This window comes from Thamnophis sirtalis, unplaced genomic scaffold (genome assembly GCF_051295495.1).
Source record: "Thamnophis sirtalis isolate CommonGarterSnake01/CBP01778 unplaced genomic scaffold, rThaSir2_p1.2 scaffold_4, whole genome shotgun sequence".
Lineage (NCBI taxonomy): Eukaryota > Metazoa > Chordata > Lepidosauria > Squamata > Natricidae > Thamnophis > Thamnophis sirtalis.
This window is the reverse complement of record NW_028261384.1, coordinates 115756584-115781688: the sequence shown is the minus strand read 5'-3', so window position 1 is coordinate 115781688 and position 25105 is coordinate 115756584. Positions and strand designations below refer to the sequence as shown.

General features: G+C 42.3%; 1 protein-coding gene across 4 annotated transcripts; it reads left to right on the top strand.

Annotated features, from left to right (window-relative positions):
* Nucleotides 1-1162: 1162 nt before the first annotated feature.
* Nucleotides 1163-23333, top strand: PRMT1 (protein arginine methyltransferase 1). 4 transcript variants are annotated; one of them, XM_087713822.1, is made up of 11 exons: nt 1228-1301; nt 4748-4801; nt 10781-10879; nt 11028-11183; nt 11553-11616; nt 12737-12879; nt 15443-15530; nt 15751-15866; nt 16839-16989; nt 17564-17685; nt 22468-23333. In XM_087713822.1, the coding sequence occupies exons 1-11, from the start codon at nt 1272-1274 to the stop codon at nt 22549-22551; spliced, it is 1107 nt and encodes a 368-aa protein (XP_087569948.1). In that variant the 5' UTR covers nt 1228-1271; the 3' UTR covers nt 22552-23333. The 4 variants fall into 4 exon arrangements, 3 of the variants coding, with proteins under 3 accessions (XP_087569947.1, XP_087569948.1, XP_087569946.1); XR_015696481.1 differs by lacking the exons at nt 1228-1301; nt 4748-4801 and adding an exon at nt 5633-5926 and having other exon boundaries at nt 22468-22811; nt 22866-23333; XM_087713821.1 differs by lacking the exon at nt 4748-4801 and having other exon boundaries at nt 1163-1301.
* The last annotated feature ends 1772 nt before the right edge of the window (nt 23334-25105 follow it).

Here is a 25105-nt window from a genome sequence, read left to right as displayed (position 1 = left end):
CAATAGGAAAGAGTCAAACTTCTACCAACCAGCTTCCACGAGAGAATTTAAAAAGCCCGCCCTTATTTTCCAGGAAGCTTTCATTCATTGGTGGAGACGGTTCGTGCCCCATGAATGATCACAAGAGCAGCCAGTGGTATCTGTTAGTTTCTTAATTGATCTTAATGTCAACCAATTATCTTTATGAGTAAAAAGGACTTGTCTTTCCAGTAGAACGTGGATGACGAGGTAGGAGTCCCCTAACTTGGCAACTTTAAGACTTATAGACTTCAACTCTCAGAATTCTCCAGCCAGCAGAGTTGGATGGAAAATTCTGGGAGTTGAAGTCCACAACTCTTAAAGTTGCCAAGTTTGAAGACCTGTGTATACTAATAACTACTCCTGCTATATTTGATTTTCTACCAATGACGTATCTAAAATGGCAAACAAATCGCTGAAAAGCGAATGAACTATATTGTAAGAGGTGTGTTAATTCGACCCCCTAAGGCAAAAAAAATGGTTTAATAAGCGACGTTTTGCTGTTGAATAGCACCTCGATAACCAATCGTGTTTCCCCTAGTTTTAGGATGGGCATATTCATCTTTGAAAGCGGTTGCAAGGAGCATAGCTTGAATAATTTGTGGGACTCAAGAGTTTCCGGTCTTAGCCACTGCTCCTTCCCTTTCAAAATAAATGGCGCTTCCTCTTCCTTTGTCATTTTGCACGTCTTTCATAGGGGTTGCAATACGAGGTTTGAATGCGAACGCACTTCTTTGACAGCCACTTCAGGTAATCAATGCACTGCTTCTTCCCGCCCCTTAAAAGTTATGACATCAAAGACACGGAGAAACGTAATACTTTGCCGTGACTGATAGCTGCGTCCCCCCAATAAATTATCCGAGAAACTACTCTAATTCTTATTGGTGAAAGGTTTCCTTATTTCACCAATGACAATTCACGATCATGATGAGGAGGCGTTCCCCGACATTCCTCACTTGTGTCTATAGTCCGCACAAAAAAGGGGGGGGGAGCCTGCGCGCGCCGAGCCTTTCCTCTAAATGTGCCCAATACGGTTTGAAATATTGTGAGGGAGGGCCCTTTTCCTTCCTGGATGACTGACGGAGAACCCGCCGACCAATGAAAACTCGGGAGGCGGGGCTGCCCTCCTTCCCCTCCCGCCTCCTTTTGAGTGATGGCGAGGCCGTCCAATGGGACGGCCGGTCCCCTCCCCTCGACTGAACGAGGCTGGGGGAGTCCGGCCAGCGGTTCTCTTTTTCTGTCTCATTCGCAAGATGGCGGAGGCTGCAAACTGCATCATGGAGGTGAGGGAGTGGGGGGGGGGGCGGGAGAGAAAGAAGGGGGGAGCCGGAGGCTGCTCCTGGTCCCCTTCGAGGGGGCCCTAATCCTTCACCCACCGAGTCTCTCCCAGAACCTCATGAGGCTATAGGAACGGGAAGGATTGCTCAACCGAGATCCCCTCCGGAGCCCCCCCCCCAGGTTTGACGGGGCTCCCGGGGGGCGTTTGCTCCCCCTCCGCCGCCTGAGTGATCGAGCCCCCTTTACTTTCTACCCCTCGATGCCTCTCCCTCCTGGCGGCCCCTTAAATAACCATCCCCGCCATTTTCTCCCCCCCCCCCCCAATAGTGGTTCCATTTTCTTCGCCGCCGCCTTCCATCCCCCCCCACCCCATTCCGGATCGTCCTACATAGGAGAGATGAGGGGGGAGGTCAGGGCAAAAGGCGTTTTCTCCCCCCGTCTCCCCCCTCGCGATTAGTGTGTGGCGCTGTTGCTGGCTCTCTTAGGCGGGAAAGCCTAGGCCGTTTCAAATCGGATAGGCTCCCCTTCCGATTCCCTTTCCGCGGAAAAGCCCCGCACGCTTTTGTGCCCCCCCCGCCCATGTTAACGTGGTTCTTTCCTCATGGGAGCCGCATGGCAAGCCTGCCCCGCTGGGCCCCGCCCCCCTCCATGGCCCGGGGGAGGCCCCTGGAGCCCCGCCCCCTTCTGCCGTGGGTCCGCGTGGGGTTCCTTTTCCCCGAGTGTTTTGGCTTTTCCCGCCGCGGCCCTTCGGTGCAGCAGCAGCTTCCCTCTCCTCCCCCCAATTAAGTTGCGCTCCCTTCTGCTGGAAAGAGACCCCCGTCGCTGCCGCAGATAGTGAACTCTTTGTTCGCTGACGCTCCCGGCTTTTTCGACGGGCTGCCCCGCTGCCTCCTTGGCGCCTTTCTTGGCGTTTCCTTCCTTGGGAAAACCTTTCTGGTTACCCTCGTAATATTACGACTATTACGGATCGCCGAATGCTTCCCACTCGTGGAAATAGAGAATCAATCCCCCCCCCCCCCGGCCATTCTCCTCCTAGTCCCATCTGCTCCTCTTCCCTCCCTCCCCCCCATTTTCCAGCCTCATAATTTGCCTGTAAAAGGGTGCCTGTTTCCACCATGATTTTGTGGGAAGGGGTCCCTTCCCTCTTAATTTTGCCCCTTCTTCTTTCGAAAAGGAAACGGTGGGCCTTCATGCCTTTGCTTCCCTCGGGATGGTTGCTCTTTAGTTTGACAGGCCCATTGTGCTCATTGTCCTAAGGAGGCTCTTTTCTATTTAGAATATAGAATAAGAGAGTGGGAAAAGGGATCTGGGAGGTCTTCCAGTCCAACCTCTTGCTCAGGCAGGAAACCCTGTATCGTTTCAGATAATTGGTAATGCCCAATCTTTTCTTAAAATCTCTGGTGCCTTCTGGCTCATTGTTCCCTTATGTTAGGGTTCTTGCATCTTAAGGTAGCCTAATACTTTATGTAGGTTTACTATAGATGGGAAAATGTTTCTGAGACTAAGCCTCACTAATAAATAAAATGAGCAAGTGTTTATGGGGAACTGCTTTGATGTGTTACGATTTGCACAAATGATCTTTTGAGGGCAGTTAAGATTCCAGGGTATCCAGAGAAAGCTTGGATGAGGCTGGGGTAAGATTTGGGTGAAAGGCAAAGCTCATAGTGAGTAGAAACTGAATTTGGGAGGTTAGGATATCAGAGGTTACAATATCTATAGACTTCAAGGGGCTGCAAATTTTGGGAAAAGACTGAGGAGGAGTGGATGAATTATTTAAATTGGCAGATGACAGAGGTTGAAAAAGGTTGGGAAGAAAGAATTACTGGTATGTACTATATACCTAAATGAGAAATTGAAGTATCTCCTACTCACATTGTCACAGAAACACCATTGTTGGGGATCCTTTTCATTTGCTAGTTTTCTTCCTAGAATGGGAATGATGGGGTCCAATAGTTGACTGGGGAAGGTATCCTTGTTACCATCTTCCAGCTCATCCCATTTTAGATGTTCCCCAATCCCACCTGCCCTTTAGTTTTTTGTTTAATAGAGCTAATATAATTGAAATGATCCATTTAGACCAAGCTTCTTGAGTACTTTGGAAGTTCATGAGTTGAGAGCTGATTTACGCCACTGAGTTTAACCCCTTGCTTGATGTAGGAATCCAAATCAACTGTAATAAGTGACTTACTAGCTTCTTTTTCAATTCCTTCAATTTAAAGAAGATTGCAGGATCTAATCTGGGTCAGTCATTGGGACCAGAGGTTTTTGTCTTCCGAGCTTTCGAATTAGGGCTGGAGCCCATCTTCAGGGAACTTCTTTCTAGGCTAGATTGGATCCTGCAACATCCTGGGACACATATATTTGCCTTCATTTGTTAAAGAAGATTATCATCTCAATAAATAATTGGTTGCCTTAATTCTCCTTCAACCAACTGTAAGAATAGTTGCAGCTAGAAAGCATGTAGTGATGATGCATGGCTTTGGCACACAGGTAATTCACACTGAGCTTCCAAAAGAAACCCTACCCTTTGAGGAGTAGGCTAGTACTGACATCTTGTGGTGTAACTGCTGCATATGTCAGATGACAATTTACAAGAGTATTATGGAAATAATTAATAAAAGCTAATCCAAATGGCAGAGTACTAAGGATGTGGGGAACAAGGTGGTTCCAAACCAGGAATATTGCATGAGGAGGCCCTATCATCTAATGGATGTGTCTCATGCAATTTCTTAAGTACCCATGCAAATTTTGCATTCCGTTTCACCTTCTGAATGTTTAAGTAGCTATTTCCAATACAGTTGTGTTTATCAATTCCTCTTGGAATGCTGTATCTGAACATACTGAAGGGGAATAGGTGGTGGAAAGAGCTGCCATTTGGTAGATGTATAACTGAAACCTTGATGTCTGGCATAGCAACTCTGCTGGCATTTCAGATGACTTTTTTCTATTCCTGGCATGGGATTGTGATAATCCTATAAAAAGCCTCTTTGTGATTGGAGGCAACCCTGCTCTGTGTGCTATGGCTGAATAGAAAGTCCATACATTATTGGGTGAAGGGGGGTGCTAGCCTATTTTTACCATAGAGGACATACTGCTGAAGACTTCCTCTCCGATCTTGCATTTGTCCGCCCTGTTATTTATTCAATTCATACATCTGCTCATCTCACATATGTAATTCCAGGTGGATTGTTGCAATCCTAAATGCTGGTTTCCAGTTCTGGACATTGTTCTTGCTGGATACCATAGGCAAGCCTAGCAGGAAACTACCATTAACCTGTCACATAGAAAGACATCCCAGAATTGCTTCCTTGTTTGTTGGTCAACTTTTATCAGTTTATTATTTGCCTTACTCCCTCTCCAAATCTTAGTTGTTAAAATGATCCAGGCTCCGGATCAGTTCCCGTTGAGCTCCGAATTGACATTCTTTCCCTTGTTACTCTCTCTCTCCTAGAATTTTGTAACCACGCTGGCTAATGGGATGAGCCTGCAGACTCCGCTAGAAGATGTAAATATCCTTTAAGTACATGAACACTAGGCTAGCGCTCAACCCTGGATGTGGTTGAGCTCAGGCCAAATCTTTCCTTACTGTGTAGCCGGCTTGGTGATGCATCATTCATTAGTCCCCCTCGCACCTGCCTTTTCCTAAAATTGCATCTATAGTTATCCCCTTGCTTTTGTAGCTCTTGCTTAGATGTACTGCCCTTCTCTCACACTGCTAGGACTAACTAAACATCATTTCCCATAAGTTCTAGATGTAGACTATACCTACTTTCTGGTTCTTCACAGAATTAGTTTACATTCTTGTTTCTTCTTTCTTGCTTCTGTATGCATCTTTTAGTCCATATCCTTCAGTTAATCCTGTGATGCAGTGCCTGTTCAGTCTGAGTGGCTAAACAGTGCAGGATGAAAAAAGAATGGGGTTCATGACCATACCTTTTTTGTGTGTGCAGTGAATATTAAACCATACTGGTTGAAAATATGGACCAGGTAATTTATTTCAAATTGTTCATCCTGCTGCCCACATAAAGGACATATATTTATGTCTTAGTGGAAACTGACTAGAGTCGATCCTCTTTTGATCCATTGATAAAGCTACAAATAAAATAATAGTATTTTGCTACTTTATCTTTGGAAGTGGAAAACAGTTCCTACTGTTTTCTCAGGGTGTTGGTAGAAAATGTTTAGGTATTCCTTGATATTTTGGGAGGGGAGAGTTGTGGATGTTAGGTCAGAAAAGAGACTCATTGCACTTAGCTCAGCTGCCTTTTGCACATAGCTGCTACTTTTGATGTGCTGCTGAGGTTTCATGAGCGTCTGTTCCTAAATAACCACTTTTCAAGTTTTAGTATTTATGTCAGACATACAAATTATTATAAACCAAACTTATTTTCTGCTTGATGTATCAGTAAAGGGTTTATATATCGGCCCCCCTGCACTTGTTTCTAATGTAGGTCAGTTTAAACAAAACGTTAACTGCCCAACATTGACATACTGGAGAGAGTTTGTGGGGCAAGCTGGAGGTTCTAAACCAGGGTGTTGGTTGCGTTGGGAGCACTTGATCATTCTTTCCTTAACTTTTATTGCAGCTCCCCGCTGCTGGGGACATTCAGGGGGTAGAGCAGCTCAGGAGGTAGGCCATTAATGATAAAGCCTGCCAAACGTTCCTGTGCATTGTGGGAATATGAGATAGAATTGCCCTGGGAGCATTGGGAGGGGGGGGGGGCAGGGGAGAGACAAAGAGCTGATCTAGATATGGTGGTAGCAAGAAGACTGAAATGGCAAAACTAACCATTTCAGCCAGAAATTTTTTCCTATCAAATGGAGCTGGTGCACTTTATTTTGAACTTCAATCTGCAGCATCTGATTAGCCAAATGGATAGGCACTTGATCTTTTAACTCCCCATTTCCCCCCCTCCTTTTGGGGTAAAGAATCCATACAGCTGAGGTCTTGCAACAACCTCAGAGGAGCAGATATGTTGTGACATATGTGAACTATATTGCTTGTTTGTTGAGATGCATTTCAAGTTGTCATTTTTCTGTTACTGTAATATTTATCAAATCCCTTTTTGTCCAAAGCCGTATTAACTTTGAAAAACTCAATTAAGGATAGCATAAAACATCAAAAGAGCAGGATAAAACTTCTCAATTAAAAGCAATCTCTATGGTTGCCTAAAGCTTTGAAATATGGGAACAATTTGACTTCCTTAAGGATTTATTCTTGAAAACAAAATTCTCCAATCTGATGCCCTCCAGATGGGTTTGAGCAACCTGGGTGAAAGGAATATTGCGCTCTTATGGCTTGTTAGGTTTTAATACAGACAGTCCTCGACTTACGACAGTTCATTTAGTGATTGTTCAAAGTTACCACAACCCTGAAACAATTGACTTATCACAGTTACAATCTTTCCAACACCCCAATGATCATGTGATCAAATCCAGATGCTTGGCAACTAGTTCATATTTATGAGTATGGCTGTGTCCCAAGGTCATGTGGATTACCTTTTGCAATCTTCTGACAAGCAAAGCCAAAGGGGAAGCCAGATTCACTTAACAACTGGCATACTAACTTATCAGCTCCAGTGGTTCACCTAACAACTGAGGCCACAAAGGTTATAAAGTGGGGTAAAATGCATTTAACAAATGTCTCCCTTAACAAGTGACATTTTGGGCTCAATTGTGATTGTACGTTTAGGACCGTGATGGCAAACCTAGGGCATGTACCACAGGTGGCATGCAGAGCCCTCACTGTAGGCACGCCGGCCGTTTCCCAGCCCAGCCCCACTGCGCATGCAATGCGCCTCCTGCCGGCCAGCTGATTTTTCAAGTCTCTGCCACACATGTGGGAGACGTGCATGCATGTGTGGGAGGCAGGGGTATGTAGTGCCCCCTTTTTCCTTGTTTTGGACCTAGCAGGCATCTCTGAAGCCTCCTGGGAACAAAAACAGGCCGTGCTCCCCAGATCTGGTTCCAGGAGGCTTCTGTTTCAAGTAGTTTAATGAAAATGCAGTTAAAACACTATACAAGCCATCAAGAATATATATACATACAACAGGAATAGGAAGTGCCTCACAGGAGCAGATAGAGGTAAATTCTGGAGAGGCAGGAAATACATCACAAAACAAAGTAGAGTAGATGAATGCTAAAGAGGAATAAAGCTGCATGCAAAGCAGACATAACACCTGTAACAGCTTCAAGGAGGCTTGCTAGACCCAAAATGGGGTGGGGTGGGGTTTTGTGCGCATGCACAAGGATTGCATTTGCATACGCAGGGGGTGGGGCATATGGGGACATTGCACTATGGGTGTGGGTACGAGTGCGCATGCATTTGGCACCCGAGGGAAAAAATGGTTAGCCATCACTGGTCTAGGACTTGCCTGTAAAAGGACCAGGATCCTCTTTGAGCTGAGCTCAACTCTTGGAGATTACACAGAGAACCTGTGTAGATGTTTTGGTAACAGTATAGACATGGCTTGCCATTGTCTTCCGCAAAAATACTACCTCTACTTCCAGTTGTACCTGCAGGATTTTGTCGATGCATCCCATCGAACTAATTCTGTTCAGCTTTCTGACATCAGCCAAGGACTTTGTATAACTTGACTCAGTCCCCCATCAATTATAAGGCACTATATCTTGGTAGTCATGTGTGCTCCAGAACACCATGCAGGTGATTGAACCAAGCTAGCAATAGAAAGAGGAAGCTACTTAGTATTATCTATATCTTAGTTTAGAAATGCTGCCCTGTATAATCTGTAGCCCCCAGCAGTCTAGTAACATGTATAGGATTAGTTATAAGATGGTTTAAATCATCTGGGGTTGCTATATCACTCTGCTAGGCAATGACTCTACATTCTGAAATATTTATACACAACGGGACAACCTCAGTGGGCAATATTGCGGCCAGGACAGAACAGGGAACACAGAAAAGATGGTATGAATTGTTTGTAGGCTATCTGTAGGAGATTTGTGAATTTCGGACACCTTTCTAGATGCAGAGAAAAAATTGGATTCACCTTCTTTTCAAATGCAGGGTTCTGGTCATGAAAAAGGTAATATCTTAGCAGGAATAATTTAAGAGCCACAGTTAATTGAAGTGGGCGGCGGATGACTGGATCTTGTTTAAGATGGGATCTTCTGACTGAGTGATAATAAAATAGCCTTTCCCCAGTGATAACTTCCTTCAAACCTGGCTGGATTGCAACTTCCCTATTGGACAGGTGGGGTAGAAACACTGGGAGTTGTAAATATAGGTAGTCCTTGACTTACAATCAGTCGCTTAGTGACTGTTTGAAATCACCATGGACCCCTCCTCCCAAAAGCTACTTATGACCCAGTTCTGAAGTTCCAATGCCTCCCCCTCCCCTTTAATGTGATTGCATTTCGGGCATTCAGCAACTGGTCCACTTTTATAGCATCCCATATTCACATTTTGGCCAAGAACTTGTGTTTATTTCCATTGTTTGGCAAAAATGCCCTGTAGTGAACATTATGGGTTTTCTTAATGACTGCCACAAATAAAGGCAACCTGTAATATAGCTGTAAATTGAGGACTATATATAGATATACCTGGAAGGCACCATGTTGGAAAAGACTGTAGTAAGGACTGAGTTCTAATCCAGAAAATTTCGGTGATAATTCAGTGTGACTTTATATGGCTTTTAATGGTTTCCCCGAAAAAAGAGGATCTCCATTGATATTGATGCACTCTGTAGAGGGTGTGGGGCAATGTTGACAAAATAAAAATCATGGACATGGCTGGGGCAATGAAAGACCCTCTTCATTTTACTTGTGTGTATGAGAGACAAATATATTTGCAATGCATATTAAAAAAGGCAGGATTTTGATCATCCAGTCACACCTCCCATTTTGAATGCTGATACCCTTTGCTAGCGCCTACGTGACGACCTATTTCCTTGAATTCAGCCATCTGCTCTCTGCGTCAGCTATAGCTTTCAGTCACTCAATACTGGGAGAAGCTAAAGTATGTTGCAATTATCTAGCACTGAAATCTTAAGTAATAAGTGAAAGGTATTAATCCAAGTCCATGATACAGTTTTCTCTCCCCAGAAGTTTGTTTTTAACAAGGCTCAAATTCCACCTCCAAATTTACAACCTGTTTTAAGACTCACATGCTTGAAAATGCAACTTGTGAAAATGTGTCCCGTTTAAGTGATATATGGCCTGTCTTACCCTTGAGCTATATTTTTTCCCCTGCTTTCTCTGTTCTTCTGACTAAGAAATCTTAATTAGAGGAAGATAAAATAGTTAATCCCACTAAACAATTTCAACTTGGTTTACCAGAAGTTAAAAGGGATTAATTCCCCCCTTTAAAATTCCCTTACATTGGAAATCAATCAGTTTGTTTAGAATTTTTAGAATTAGCCTCTCATTTTACTTGTCAGTTCCACCAACCACCATCTGCAAAATTGCAAAAATAAATAAATATCCAAGAATTTCCATTGCATGTTTGATTACAATGTCTGGATAACTGGTCTTGGGTTCAGGCTTCTGCCTAAAATGCTACCATTAGTCAGAACAGATTTAATGCCACTTAGAACATGTGTAAACCAAATTAAACATGATAATTAGAGCCAGTGCATGCACAAAGAACATTTCCTAAAATCAGTAAGTATAGAATAGCATCTTGAAACCACCCCAAGCATAGAACGGGATCCTTACCCTCCAACATGTCTATTAAAATTCTCATTATAATGGCAGGGTCATACGCCACCTTTCTGACACGAGTCCCACTTAACCCTTTGCATTGTCAGCCTGTGAATCTGCCAAGAGCCCACCCTCACTTGTATCTCCTCAAAGTGTTACAACCAACCAGGATACAAGCAGAGTGATTTGGTTTCTTGGGAAGAAGGAATTGTTGCAATATCTGTAGACTGTTTAACCTCATTAAAATAGATGTACAGTGACATGTTCAGAAGAAGAGTATCAGCAACATTTTCTAATGGACATTGAAACTGGTTTTCCTTTGATGAAATAAATAAAAAACAAACAAACCATTGAATTGAATAAAGGGTTACTTCAGAAACTGCAAATATTTTGTGAAATTGATGATATTGATGCACTCTGTAGAGGGTGTGGGGCAATGTTGACAAAATAAAAATCATGGACATGAGTGTGAATTTCTACAAGCTAAGGTACTAATACTCCTTTTTTCTTTATGGCCATCATCTAAGTAATAGTTGCATGAATTTGCTAACAGTAAAAAATTGTAATTCTAAAAGAAGCAGCATACTTGTTTCTATAAAGTATATATACATTGACACCACACACAACTTTGTTAAGAAAGCACATTGTTGTATCAATGTTTTAAAAATCCATTTAGTCAGGCATCTATAGATCATATTGACTGATATGAAATTATTAGCTGAGCAGTACAAATTTACTTTAAAAAATATGAAATTAAGTGGGGAAATTGTAAGTTATATTAGAGGGTCTTGGGATGACTTGGACCTTTCTGTATTTTCACCAGGTCTCGTGCACCCAGCCAGAAAGCAGCAAACCAACAGCAGAAGAGATGACTTCAAAGGATTACTACTTTGATTCCTACGCTCATTTTGGGATCCATGAGGTGAGAGAATTGGTGGGATGTGGTTATTTATTATTAAATTTGTTTGCCGCAGGGTATGAAAAATGAGAAGCAGTCTTGTCTGTTTTGTGGGGAGGATCTAAATAGATTTTTAGGGAGTTCCCTGATGTGCCCTTTTTCTGCATCTTAGGAAATGCTGAAAGATGAGGTCCGCACACTGACCTACAGAAATTCTATGTTTCACAATCGGCACCTCTTTAAGGACAAAATAGTCCTGGATGTTGGCAGTGGCACAGGAATACTTTGCATGTTTGCAGCCAAGGCTGGTGCCAAGCGGGTCATTGGGGTAAGTGTAATGCTTATATTATGCTATTGGTCCCTGTTCTGTGATGGAGTCTATTGGATACAAAATAGATGAAAGGATTTGATGGAATCCTGAACGGTAATCTCTGATAGACAGAGATTAAGAGTTCTATGTTAAAAATTACTGCTATTAAAGTTGTACAAATATCACTTATTCTATGAAGATTTGGGATGACAGGCAAGAGAGAGACACCATTTGATTTTATACTAACACTTGGCATTTTTAGTGCCATTTCATCATATGTATTTCCAGTAATGTTTTTACTAATTTAGGAAGAAAAAATGCATTATCTTACAAAACATCTCTCTTTATTCTCCCATCCTGTTCTCCACTTATGCCCACAACTAATAGATCGAATGCTCCAGTATCTCTGATTATGCTGTTAAAATTGTCAAAGCCAACAAACTTGACCATGGTAAGTAAATTCCTTTTTTAAAATGTCCTCAATTTCCGAGTCACTTATCTGGGTATCCAAAAAAACCACTGTTTTGCAGAAGATGTTTAGAGGCAGTCCTCAACTTAAGATCATACTTAACAATGGTTCAAATTAACAATGAGCTCATATAAAGCACTTCTGACTCTTGCAAAATATTTTTTTTAAAAAACACTGTGGTCATATGGGCTCAGTCTGAATGTGTGACAACCTGTTGGTGCTTGCAATGGGATGTAGTTAGGTGGATTCCCAGGGGAGCAGGGAGGGGAAATAAGAGACAAGTCAGTCCTGTTACTTTGTGTGCGAGAAAGAAGATGAAACCATCCCCCTCCCTAATAATTCCCAGAATGTATGGTAGATGCAGATAGTAAAATGCTTAGTTTGGCAAAATTCTGTCTATACATGTGTACGCAAAAAAGAACTCATCTTGAAAGAATGACTGCATGTCATTCTTTGTTTTTGGGCCTGATTTGCTGTCTTCTCTGCTGGCTTTTCCAGAAAGTCAGTGGGGAAGTTGATAGGGAAGGTTGCAAGATGCTGCCACCTACCAAGGGGATTCTTACTTTTCTGAGGGCTGGATAAAAGAGCTTGCAAAAGAATTTCAGCTCCATTCCTGCTTAGATTTTGGCATGGAGCTGAAATCCTTAGCCAAATAATTTTTCAGCCAACCCCCAGAAACAAGAAGAAGCTGAAATCCAAGCAGGATTTTCAGTCCCCGAGCAGAAAGTCAGCCTGGTAAGATGCGGAATACAGGGTGCCTCAGGGAGGTGGAGAAGGCACGGTGCAGGCCACGTGACTCTTGGTTTGGAGCTTAAAGTCCTGCTTGGATTTCAGCAGGAAGGATTTTCAGCTCCCGAGTAGGAAGAGACCTGCCCACAGCCTTCGCCAGGTGTCCCAGGGTCTCCCCCACTTCAATGAAGTAACTGTTTCTTACCTGGGACTCCATCCACTTAGCAACCTGTGAGATTGTTTAACAGTTTACAACTAGAAGTGCTGGGTTTGACTGAGCTCATAATATGAAGAAATCATCTTTGTCAAACTGATATCCATTTGTCTTTTTTGCTGAAACATAATTTAAAAATGTGGTTTTCCTCCACAAAAGTGGTGTCCATCATCAAGGGCAAAGTGGAGGAAGTGGAGTTGCCTGTGGAAAAAGTGGACATCATTATCAGTGAGTGGATGGGCTATTGTCTCTTCTATGAGTCAATGCTCAATACTGTCATCTATGCCCGGGATAAGTGGTTGGTAAGTCTCAATCCTTGATTTCTGCCAATGGTGCTTAGATCTAAGGTGGCTCTATCCTACCTTATTTTCAAATCTCAATTATGGAAAATTCCATTTGACAAAAAAGACAAGGTGTAGTGGGATAATGGTGATGAAATTTGTTCAAAGGTTTTGATTTTAAACTTATTTTAAATTGAAGCATCCCATTTTGAATGCAAAAGAACTATTTGGTAGTCTAGGAAGCATTTCTAGTTTGAAATGAATTTTGAACTAAAAAAACTTCCAGAATAATTGGAGAAGACCATTTTGCACACTGAATAGCCGTTTTGATCTCCCAGCAGCTATTTCAAGGTCACAAGAAGATATTTCAGTTTCAGAAATTTGCACATCACTAATAATAGCTATCAGCTTCTTGACCAAAAGAACATTTCAGAGTGACCTTGTCCCTGTAAAGTCTCAGGATTATAGTCAGATTCATTAGACTCATTCCAGTATCTAAATCATCTAATCTTTCAGAACAGTACAGTACTAATTCCTTTAAAAATACAATAAGACTGAAGGGCACCATTTATAATAGCAGGGGGTTTGTTCAGCTCTTGATTCATTTTCAAAACCCCATTAGAAATAATTATTTGTGCCTCTGGCAAAAGCTCACCTGCAGTTTCTTGGCTAAAAATGGGGAAAGAGAATAATAACATGTTTTGTTCCCAAGCTGAGCTACCGTATTTTTCAGAGTATAAGACACACCTTTCTCCCCCTTAAAGTGGGTGAAAATTTGGGTGCGTCTTATACACTGAACATAGCCCCGCCCACTGGCCCCAACCCTTTGGCCTCTGCCTCCAGTCTCTTTGCAGCAAACACGATTTACGGAGGCTTCAATAAGCTATACCAATCCCTGCAGCCTGTAACAGCTGATGATGGGGAGAAATTGAAAGTGAAACTTGCTGTTTGTTCCTCCTGGCAAATTGTTTGCTGCAAGGAGGTAAGTCAACAACTATAAATGCCTATAGAATGTTCAAATTATTAGACTTATTTTTTAAAGAATGCTTTATTATTATTTTAGACAAAACAAAATGAAGAAGCCTTTTAAAATAAATGCTTGACCTGAAGAGGCACCGTGCTATTGTTTTAAAAAGTGCTATTCCTTTAAATAGCAAAGAATAACTATACTTCCAGAAAGCACATCAATTTTAACAGCATCTGTGCAAGTATAGTCTGAAATATAACACTACAAACAGTGTATATTTTCTGTACTTTTTGTTGCAAGGAGACAAGTTGCTGAGAGGCAGAGGCAGATATTTTTCCCTTGTTTTCCTCCCCAAAATCTAGGTGCAGTTTATACTCCGAAAAATGCGGTATGTTCCTAAGAGTCTGTAGTCTTTAACAGAAAAAAAAATCAGTCGTAAACCATACTCTTTCCTGGTATTTAGTTTTCAAAAGTACTATGCCTTATGGGTCTCCCAAGTACATTTATGCTTCATGAAAAATCTATCCTTGGCTATTAATCACATAAGTCACATAAAACAGAATTAGAATTTCATTCTTAATGGAATAGTAGGGAAGCACAAGTAAAAGTTTCAAACTTTTTCCCCCCACACCAGTTTGTTGCCGATAGCAGAGTAGTGCTAACATGACTTAATACTTTATCTGGTATACTTTAATTTACTCTTTATACCTTGCAGCTGTATACATTTTATTTAATAAGTTTATTTGGTCTGGGCTGTAATACAGAATTTGATATGATCTGAAGTAAAGACTGTCTCAAAGTAAGGTAAATGAAACATTCCTCTTCATTGAGCAAAAGTATCCGATTGAGTATTTAAGCCACTCGGGATATGATGGCAGCCCCTTTGGCGTTCATTCTGAAACCAGCTTATTCAGGAGCTTCTTTCAGTGCAAATTGTTTTTATATCGATGCTAATATTATTACACTCGGACGCGCTGCAGTATCTGTAGCCCTCTGAAGTTGATGAAGGTCTAATTACAGTGTCAATAAGGATGGAAACAAGGGTTGAATTTAAGTAACATCTGGAGGGCTACAGATTCCTGACTCCCAGTTTAAGCACCTATGAGGATGACAAGCTCTGAGAATGAATGTTACCTGTTTTGCATTTAAAGACTCTTAATGTATTATGGTTTCAAACTACAGACATGTATCAGTAATTATAAATTGCTTTTTGTAATTTGTGCAGGTCACAATTTGTTGTTTGAATCCTGATTACCCATTTTTACTTTTCATAATTAACACTTGTGTTAACACATCTCTTTAAGTTACCAACTCCTCATTACAACGTCCTTAGTACTCATGATACTATGAGAAGGTTCCTAGAAGTGTCCTTATTTTATTTTTATTTAGAATCATTTAAACTGCTTGTAAGCTATTTGGGTATTTTGGAACTGTATTGTTATTCTGAAAGTTGGGGTATAAATAATTGTAAGTAACAGGAATTCTGACATGTATATTGTGTGTCGTTCCCCCCACCCCCCCGCCCCGTCCTCTACTCAAGAAATTAGATTCTCTACAAGAAAAAGGATTATATTGTTTTGTGACTAATTTTTTTTTTTACCATCCATTTTGCGCCAGACCCCAGATGGACTTATTTTTCCAGACCGTGCCACGCTGTACATCACTGCTATTGAAGATCGGCAGTACAAAGATTACAAGATCCACTGTAAGTACCAAGTTCTTTCCCAAATAGGATGCCAGGCCCTTTGGGCACACAAGGAGCCACATGCATATGGGGGAAAGATATTTCCTACTCTTTTAAGGGAACAACATTTTCTCTGCTTCTTTTTAATTCTTCTTTTTCATTGTTCCCTTTGTTAGTGGGTGAGCGTGGAAAGGATTTCCAGAATCTGAACCCCTTTTAAACTCTGTGTTTCTTATTGCAGGGTGGGAGAATGTATATGGATTTGACATGTCATGCATCAAAGACGTGGCAATCAAAGAGCCTTTGGTGGACGTTGTTGACCCAAAGCAGTTGGTCACTAACGCCTGTCTCATCAAGGTATGATGGGCTGGGTTATTCTCTTTTTCTGTCTTTGATTTTCTTAGTCGCCATTGCTACGAACGCCTGCCTAAGATGGCATTTAGGTGTTCACTGGTCATACGTTGCTTCTACCATTGATCACTTGACTCTATTGTGGGAGGTCTTCAGACCAGTCAATAAAAACCATTGAACAATATTGAGCACAATCATTTCAATTAAGGGGAACATTGAGCTATCCCCAAAGAAGGCCACTCATAGCGGCATGCCAGGAACTTTTCAGAACTTAGAGGAAATATAGTGCCAGCCCAGAGGATTTACTATGAAGCATTTTAAATCTTTCTTAATCTTACTGGGTATTTAGATGTCATGTGGATAAAGATTTTACGTGCCTGTCACTGCATTAAGAACATTATCTTTTTTTTTTCCTTTTGCTTCGCCTGTTTTTTTGGCAGGGCCCTCTCTATGCTTTTTCTTTCTGCAACACTTGCCGGTTTGGATTATGCATGCAAATGACCCTTTTGGGAACTTTGTAGGCAAGAGAGAAGAGCCCTGGCATGTAACCAGGAGAAGATGATGGAAATAGGAAAATGGAGATTAAGAACAAATGCTAGATTGCTTTACTGAAGAGCATCAAGGGAGTGTTCTCTTCTGTTCCCCAGAGAAAAAAGGGGGAAACAATCAGATTCGATATATGTCACCGTATGGCCCAGATTAGAGTAGACTACCAGTGAGGTTACACAGATGCATAAACACTTTAAAAATTTACAAATTGCTCACTTTTTGTGTCAAATGTTAGTTTATTTCAAGATGCCTCCAAATATTTGGCTTTCAGATGTTACTGTTTGGGCACTAAAGGACTGCTACTTTTGCAATCTGCAGGAACTTGCTATTAGAAAGAACGATAGATATTGTTTTGTGAGGATGACGAAGGTGTGTTGACTTTTTTCAACTTGTCTTGTTTTCTCTCTCCTTCCTCTTCACCTGTGGCAGGAGGTAGACATCTACACAGTGAAGGTGGAGGATCTCACCTTCACATCCCCCTTCTGTCTCCAAGTGAAGCGCAATGACTACATCCATGCCTTGGTCGCCTATTTCAACATAGAGTTTACCCGATGCCACAAACGAACTGGATTCTCTACCAGTAAGGACATTTGTTGCCTCAGTATGGGAAATCGGCAAGGGGGGACTTCGATCCAGTGTGGGGAGTTTGGGTGTTAAAATGTTAATATTCTGGTAAAGGATAGAATTAAACCAATGGAATATTCAGTTTTAAAATATGACTAGTTACTATTTAAAGTAATGCAGCACTACTGGAAAGGCTAGATTTGTGTTTCTTAACCTTAGTGTAAATTGAGTTGGCTTCAATTCCCCAACCAGCCATACCGGCTGGGAATTCTGGGAATTGAAGTCCACATGTCTCAAAGTGGCTAAGGTTAATTAACACTGAACTAAACTATTGCTGAAAGATAGGACTATTGAAGTAGGCTAATTTAGTCTGGTTTTTTAGGAGCTTGGGTATCCTCCCACTGTAGCATTCTTGTAGATTTTACTAATTGAGAAATTGAAAAGTAGAATTATTGGAGGACTTCAATTTACCTGGAGGAAAATATCTAAAGTCAACTAAGTCAAGCACATGGTTAGAGACACATTTGGGTACATCTTTTATTCCTCCTGGCTGTCTCCTCTGTTCAGTTCCATTTTCTTATTCCCTTCAGGTCCTGAATCTCCCTACACCCACTGGAAACAGACAGTCTTTTACATGGAAGACTATCTAACAGTGAAGACAGGAGAGGAGATATTTGGCACCATCGGCATGAAGCCCAACGCCAAGAACAATGTGAGTCAAGAGGGTGGTTCTTTTCCTGCAATGTTTTTCTGGAAAATTGACATCATTTCCTCCAATGTCAAATAGAAATCGAGTGTATAGAAGCTTCTTTGTTTCTTAGATTTGCAAAAATACAAATGCTTCTTTTCTTAAGGCCATATTAGGCAAAACGTAAGTCTAACCAGAAACAATCCAGCAAGGAACAAGCATAGCGATGGCCATGGAGAGTGTTGGATGTGTTGTCAGTGATGGAGAGAGATGGAATGGTTGGCTGGAGAAAGGCTACGGTTGGCTGGAATTCTGATTAACATGCACTTACTCCTATTAAGTGGGGAAGCGTGAAATGTTCTGTTCCTCTGGTCTAGGTTAATTTATCTGTGCATGTGGTAGACGGACTAGCAGAGAAACATTCTGTTCTGGAATGGAACATTTGTCCAAAATGCTATTGTGTAATAACACTTGTGACACAGTACTAGTTTTGGATAAATATTCATAACCTGAAATTCATCAGTTGTGTGTGCAACTCCACAGGCTCTTGTGTAAGCGATTACCCAAACATAATTTTAATGTGACAGTGGGGGGACCAGAGACCCTTAGATTTTAATGAAATATATTTGTGTTTAGTTTTGGTCCTCGTGTAATATTTGTTATTCGTGCTGACAGGATAATACAATTCATAGGTGTTCCTCTGCTTTCTTGCTTTGAGGCTGAGTCAATCATTTCTTTAGTCCTGCCTCCTACCGCGCATGCCCAGTTTTGACTCAGCCTTCATGCAAAAAAGAGGCACGGAGAGGTGCTCCAGAGAGGAATAATTGCTTGGGACCACAGGATCCAACTAATGGAAGGGAAATTAACAGTGGCAGAACCGTGAGTAAAAACCGGCTGGCTCTGTGGGCAATAGAGCAGCTGCAGGAGAGTGGGAAGCTGACTGGCAGCGAACCCTTAAAGGCACCAGCTCACCATCCGTAACGAATGGATCAGAGTTTGTGGTGCCATACTTCTATGCGTGCGACCCCCCCCTGCACATGTGTGCGTGACCCCTGCCTCCCCCCCCACTTTTGACGCACGATGGATCTGTTTTTTGCTCTCCCCAGGCTCTAGAGGCTTTCTAGGAGCCTGGGGAAGGCGAAAATGGCCTCATCTGCCCACCCCAGAGGCCTTCAAGAGGCTTCCCTGAAACCTCCAGAGGGCAAAAAACAGCCAAAAATGAAATTCAAAGTCAGCTGGCCAATGCACACTGAAGCTGACAGTGCAGCGCTGAAGCTGACAGGGCAACGCCTTGCGTTTCCTAACAAATGGCTCCGCGTGCCACAAGTTCACCATCACAGGGCTAGAGTCACTGCTCAGTTTCGACTGGGGAGGAGCAAGAACTCCCTGCCTTAAGCCCAGCCAGAGAAACAGCTCAGAGGGGCTGCAAGAGCAGCAACACTTGAGATGAGAAGGAAGCTGCTAATTTCCAGCAAGCCCTCCAAAGCTGAAGAGAAAGACGCTTTGAGGAGGCAGAAAGCCATTGATAAAAGCTTTGCAAGAGCTGAAAAGGAGGCGGAGCAGAATGGAATTTCCCGCATTTCAGTATTTCAGCCAATAGAGAGGAAGCAGCAAGGAATTAGTACCAGAGCTGCAGCACCAGAGGGAGCTGGTGAGCAATCAAACCAAGCAATCCTTTGTTTGGGAGAGGATGAATCCTTGCCTGAATTGCAAGAAGAGCTTCAGGACTTCAAAAATAACAGGAGGCGGCTGGCACCAGTGGCTACATACACTCCCACAATTGTGGGAGCTGGGTCACCTGCACTTACGAATAAAATGAAAGCTCTGATATCAGAGGCTTTAACGCAGGTCATGTCTGAGCAAGAGAATCAGAACAGCATTGCAAACGTTGAGAGAATATCAGAGCGGGATCACCCTTTACCAGCAAGGAGGCCAAAAGGGGAACTGGCGTCACACAGGTTTAACTCCTACATTTCATCCACTCCAAGTGAGCCTTCAATTTCAGGAGAGGGGGAACAAAGGGAGACAGAATTCTCAGATGAAGAGGAAATTCTGGAAGATACTCCAGCATTTAATGGTATTTTTTGAACAAGCCTATTCAAGCTATTGCTAAGCAAGGCCAAGGCAGCAACTGACCTGGGCAATGACCCCATGACAACTAGGATAAAACCATCCTTGACATATCCAAAGGACAGGACTTTTGCAAGACCTAACGGTGGAATGCAAGACAGTTCCCTCTTCCAAATTGTTCAGAGAGGTGGTGCATGGACAAAGGGTCTAAACAGTGATTTCCCCAATGCCAGATGGGAGTGAAAACAAGATCTATAATGTAGAGCTGGAATTTGCAGGGTCTCTACAGCCTCCAACAATTGATGGCCCAGTGGCTGCCTCAACATCCTCAACCATCCTAGCCAATGAGGCGCAGAGGAAGGTTTGAAAGGAGAGGACAAGAAGGTGGAGCAGACCCTTCATAAGTTCCACCAAGCCACAGCATGGGCAGTCAAAGTCACCACAACCGCCTCATTTTTCAGCAGAGCTGCTCTGATCTGGCTTTGTGAGATGCATGACAGGACACCACCCGGTGATGTGCGATCACAACACTATTTTAACAAAGTAATAGCTACGCTAGAACTTATAGCAGACGCCACTCTCAACGGTGCTAAGTACGCTTCCAAAGCCATTGCAGCTTCAGTAGCTGTAAGGCGCTTGGTTTGGCTCCACCATTGGCAGGCGGATGTAAAACATAAATGGAAGCTAGCTTCTGCCCCAGTCAAGGGGAATAAGCTATTTGGCGAGTCCGTAGAATCTTATACTGGTAGAAACCAGGGGCAAGAGAAAAATTTTGCCCAAAATATATGGGCACACGCAGCAACGCTCTTCACTCTGTACGCACAGGCAGCCCTTTCTGGCCACAGATGCCAGTCTTGGCCACCAGCAGAACCAGAGGCTCCACACATACGGCCAAAACCATTAACAGGGCAGAGCTGGATTTAAAGAGCAGCTTATAAATATTCCTGAGTAGACAATGCATGAATTAAAGTAAGGTTCCTGATGAATGAAATACACGTATGGAGAAGATAGCAGGTCTTAAGCTGGGCTTTGACTCTAGCAGCAATGTTATGAATAAAGTGGTCTACAAGTTTATGGAGATTCTCAGTCATTCAGGTCACAGTTGTCCCAAAGGTGCTTTTTCAAGAAGCAACTGGACTTTCTGTTTTTTCTTTGAAGACGTTTCACTTCTCATCCAGGAAGCTTCTTCAGCGTTGAAGAAGCTTGGATGAGAAGCGAAACGTCTTCAAAGAATAACTGGAAAGTCCAGTTGCCTCTTGAAAAAGCACCATTGGGACAAGTAGTCTAGGAAGCTTCAGTTTGGGGAAATTAGTTGCTTCTTACTATAATTTAGGACAGAAGCTGATCTGAAATAGATTTTCCCCCCTCAGGTTGCATTCATACGCTCCTTAAAATTTTCTCTCACCCACCCCCCAATCTCCCCATTCTTCCTCAGTTATAAGCTTTGATTGGTGGGAGTTTAAATAAGATGTATTTTTTTAAAGGAATGTGATTGGTCTATTATTTTCCAACCCTAAAAAGACATTAGAATATTCGTTTATCCAGTTTCTTTTCCGTCTCATCTCTGCACCACTGACTGCACTTAGCTTGAGGAATAAGGCCAGCTAATTTGTAGCTTTTATTATTTTAAGAAAAGAAATTGGTTTAGTCATGACTCGGGCATAATTGATGAAATTTGTATAAACTTGCGAATATATAAAAGATGGTTCTGTTAAAAACTCACCTGCAAGATCTTGTATAAAATTAATACTGTATAAAATTGGGACTTGGGATTTCTCGCTTAAAGGGTCATGCAAGATCAGGTCTCTTAAAGTCTTACCTAATTTGGCAAGCTTGTGAAAGTTCCAATTTAGGGTACTTTGAGTTTAATATTTAGGTTCCAAAAATTAAACATTAAGGTTCTGTACTGCAGCAAGTGGCCGCACAGTGGCTTAGCGGTTAAGACACTGGGCTTGTCGGCTGGAAAGTCAGCAGCCAAGTTTGAGACCTGTGCTCCATGCGCCAGGGTGAGCTCCCATCCTTATCCCAGCTCCTACCAACCTTGCAGCTCAAAAGCATGCAAATACAAGTAGATAAATAGGTACCACTTCGGTAGGAAGGTAACATCACTCCATGGGGTTATGTTGGCCATGTGACCGCGTAAACGTCTTTGGACCGTGCTGACTCAATGGCCTTGAAACAGATGAGCACTGCCCCCATAGTTGGCAACTAGCGGAGTTAAAAAAACACAGGGACTCCTTTACCTTACTGCAAGTTGTTCCTCCTGCTATATTCATTCTGGGGATAACTTGCTGCATCAATGTTCATGTTAAAGTTCTTATTGGTTATTTAACAAGCGTTTATTCTTGATTGGAGATTTCCATTCTGAAGTTTCCGTATGCCCACCAACATTTAGTGTGGTTATCCTGTGTTGTGTTTGGCACAACAAAATTTAATTTTGTTTGGAAAAAATAGATTGATGAGGGCGAGAGACAAGAAGGAGTTTTGGAGAATTTATTGGGAAAGGATCTGAAATGCAGTCCTATTTGTCCCAATAGCCAAGTTATGTGATGTAGGAGTTAAGGAACACAACAAAATGCATGCTAACATTCTGAAAAGGGAATATAACTTCAGCACAGGATTGGGAAGTAAATCTTCCTTGTCTCTTAATGGAAATGAGGTTGAAGTTCCTATGTGTGGTGGAATACATTGTGTGTGGGGAAAATGTTTTAACTCATTTTCTTTTTCTGTATGCAGCGAGATCTGGACTTCACCATTGATTTGGACTTCAAGGGGCAGTTGTGTGAGCTGTCGTGTTCGACGGATTACCGGATGCGTTAGCCCCTTTGTTCCCGCAGATTTTTTTTCTCCTCCTTCAACAAACCTTGCACCCAGAGCAAATCCTCTCTGTCATCCTATTCCGTTGACGTATCATTAATTCATTTCATTGTGTAGTTCCCTATAGCTGCACTCTGGGCCAGCAAGGAGAGGGTCAGTATTAGAGGCAAGGGAGAAATAACCAAGATTCTCCCCCCCCCCCCAAAATCCCATTGCCCCTTGTTTTCAAAAGGCTTCCCTTTCCCCAGCTACCAGGAACTGAGGCTGTTAGCACAATTGAAGACATGCACGTGGTTTGTCCGTCCGTTTGTTCTGAGGCTTGAGTGCCAACAGCAGGCTTCCATCATGGATTTTTATTTTTGTTAAATCATTGTTGGTCTTCTCTGCCAAACTGTGTTGCCTAAAAAATTTCTCCCTCCCGGCCCGTTTTTTTCAGTGTAATACTGTTCCTTGTCACCACCTCTAGTGCAAATGTTGCTTGATTTTCGGGGGTACATACATCAATTTGGCGTCCAGTCAGCAGGATGGGCATCCCAACAGGTTTTTTTTAAATCAAGAGGGCACGTGGAGGTATGGGTGAAAAAGGCATCTCCATTTTGTGGGTGTTGTTTTTTCACTGACGGTTTTGTACTTTTCCCTCTTAAATTTCCTGTTCAGATCTGTGGAGGGTGATGGTGTTTTTTTTAATCCCTTGCCCTTGGAAAGCTGACATAGTGTGACTTTCATAACTTATGGTTTTTATATGGTTACATTCATGAGGAAAAAAAATAAAGAAGTTGAAACCAGTTGCTCCTTCTTTTAATAGAAAAAGACAATGTGATAATGTGTGCATCTGCCTATTAAACCTCCTGTGCAATATTTCTATGAGGAAAAAAAATGTGGGGATGGGATGAAGGGTTGGGCTGAACGGTGGAGAACTCCCCAATCTTTTCTGGTTGGCAGCCCAGAGCACCTGGGGGTGGGGGAGATGGTTTTATGAGAGGGGCAGGTCCATGCACATGAGCAAGATCGAGAGTGCTTGCAACGCTCACATGAGTGAGGTCCTAAGTACCTGCGATGCTCAGCCGAGTGGGGCTGCGATCCCCTGCAATGCTTGCACGAGTGAGGCTTTGTGTGTGTGTGCACAGGCGCATACACCAGGCAGCCATTAACATGACTTGCGAATAAACCATGGACCAATAGTGGGCCAGAGGTTGGGGACCCCTGGTTTAGGACACAAAGGACTTCCATCCTGCTGCTGATGCAGCTGTCAATGTTTTTTTTTACAAGCCAGCCCTGAAAGACCCCCAGCCTTTCCATGTATAGAAATTAATTGGAGAAATTGTATTTTCCGCAATGGTTCCAGCATAGACTCCTTAGCCACACAGGTAAAGAAGGCTTCACCTAGAAAAACAACACAGGCCACATTGTGTCCATAATACTGATGGCAGCTGACTACTTTTAAGACCTGTGAACTTCAACTCCCATAATTCCTCAGCCAACATGGCTGGCTGAAGAATTCTGGGAGTTGAAGTCCACAATCTTAAAATTGGCCAAAGTTGGAACACCCCTGCCCTAAACTCTGAATTATGAAACCAAGAGCATTTCCCATGTTACACTCACTACAAATGTGGATTCAATCATCCTTAACACAGCTCAAGTGTATTAACCTCAATTCTTCACATTCTGTCTCAAAATGGAAAACCAAACTTGGCATAACAAAATGGAAGATGATGCTGACATTCAACAAGTACGGCTGAAGTGTTCAAATTTAATGCAGAAGATGCAATATGTAGAATTCTTTGCCGTTTTCATTTTCAATACTACAAGATAGCTAAAAGAATCTGCCTAATTAATTTTCCCAAAAAATTATTCATCTGACTAGGATGTGAACATCCCAAAACATGTTCTACTCTGTTGATATGGGTAAGGGTAGTCAAACTGAAGCACTGATTCAGCAGACGTGTTCACATTACTTCAAATAATTTGTCCAGAGTTGCAGATGTGTGGCCATTCAGCCTCCAGAAAGCCTTTTCAAAACATTTTTCTTTTGAGGATGGGTTTTAAAGTTGCATTGGCATCTACAGTATAACAGAATTAAGCTTACTGGATGCATTTTATTTAAAAATGAACTTTTTGGTGAAGTGGAAGTGAAAAACCAGTTCATTTAATGGCAGGGGGCAATCTTGAACTCATATTAGGCTTCGTAGCTATCCACTCCTTAAAAAAAGCTCATATTGGAAAGTGCTCCTTACATCTTATTTGCCTGTGTTTCTACTTTATGCAGATTAAGTAAGAACCAGATTTGTTGCTATAGTTGAACCACATAGTACAGCGTGACCTAGTGCTGAAGATGCTTGTCTCCCCCTCAAAAGATTGAGTTCAATTCTAGGTAACAGCAGATGTGCAATGAAAAGGTAATTGTTGCGGACTGCAGCATCAGGAAGGGCATCTGATCAATACATGCTCTGTTCCATACATGCCCGTCTCTACCCTTAGTTAAGGGATTACAAGGTCAAAAATCTTGAGCAAAATTTTGAAGTGTTTTCTCCATTTCATTCTTGTGAATGATGAATGA

Coding starts and splice junctions, on each gene's coding strand:
- PRMT1 (XM_087713820.1), top strand. CDS start 5,648: ATGTCAGACATACAAATTATTATAAACCAAACTTATTTTCTGCTTGAT. Junction 10,880..11,027: donor CTCATTTTGGGATCCATGAG/GTGAGAGAATTG, acceptor TCTGCATCTTAG/GAAATGCTGAAAGATGAGGT. Junction 17,686..22,467: donor AGCCCAACGCCAAGAACAAT/GTGAGTCAAGAG, acceptor TTCTGTATGCAG/CGAGATCTGGACTTCACCAT.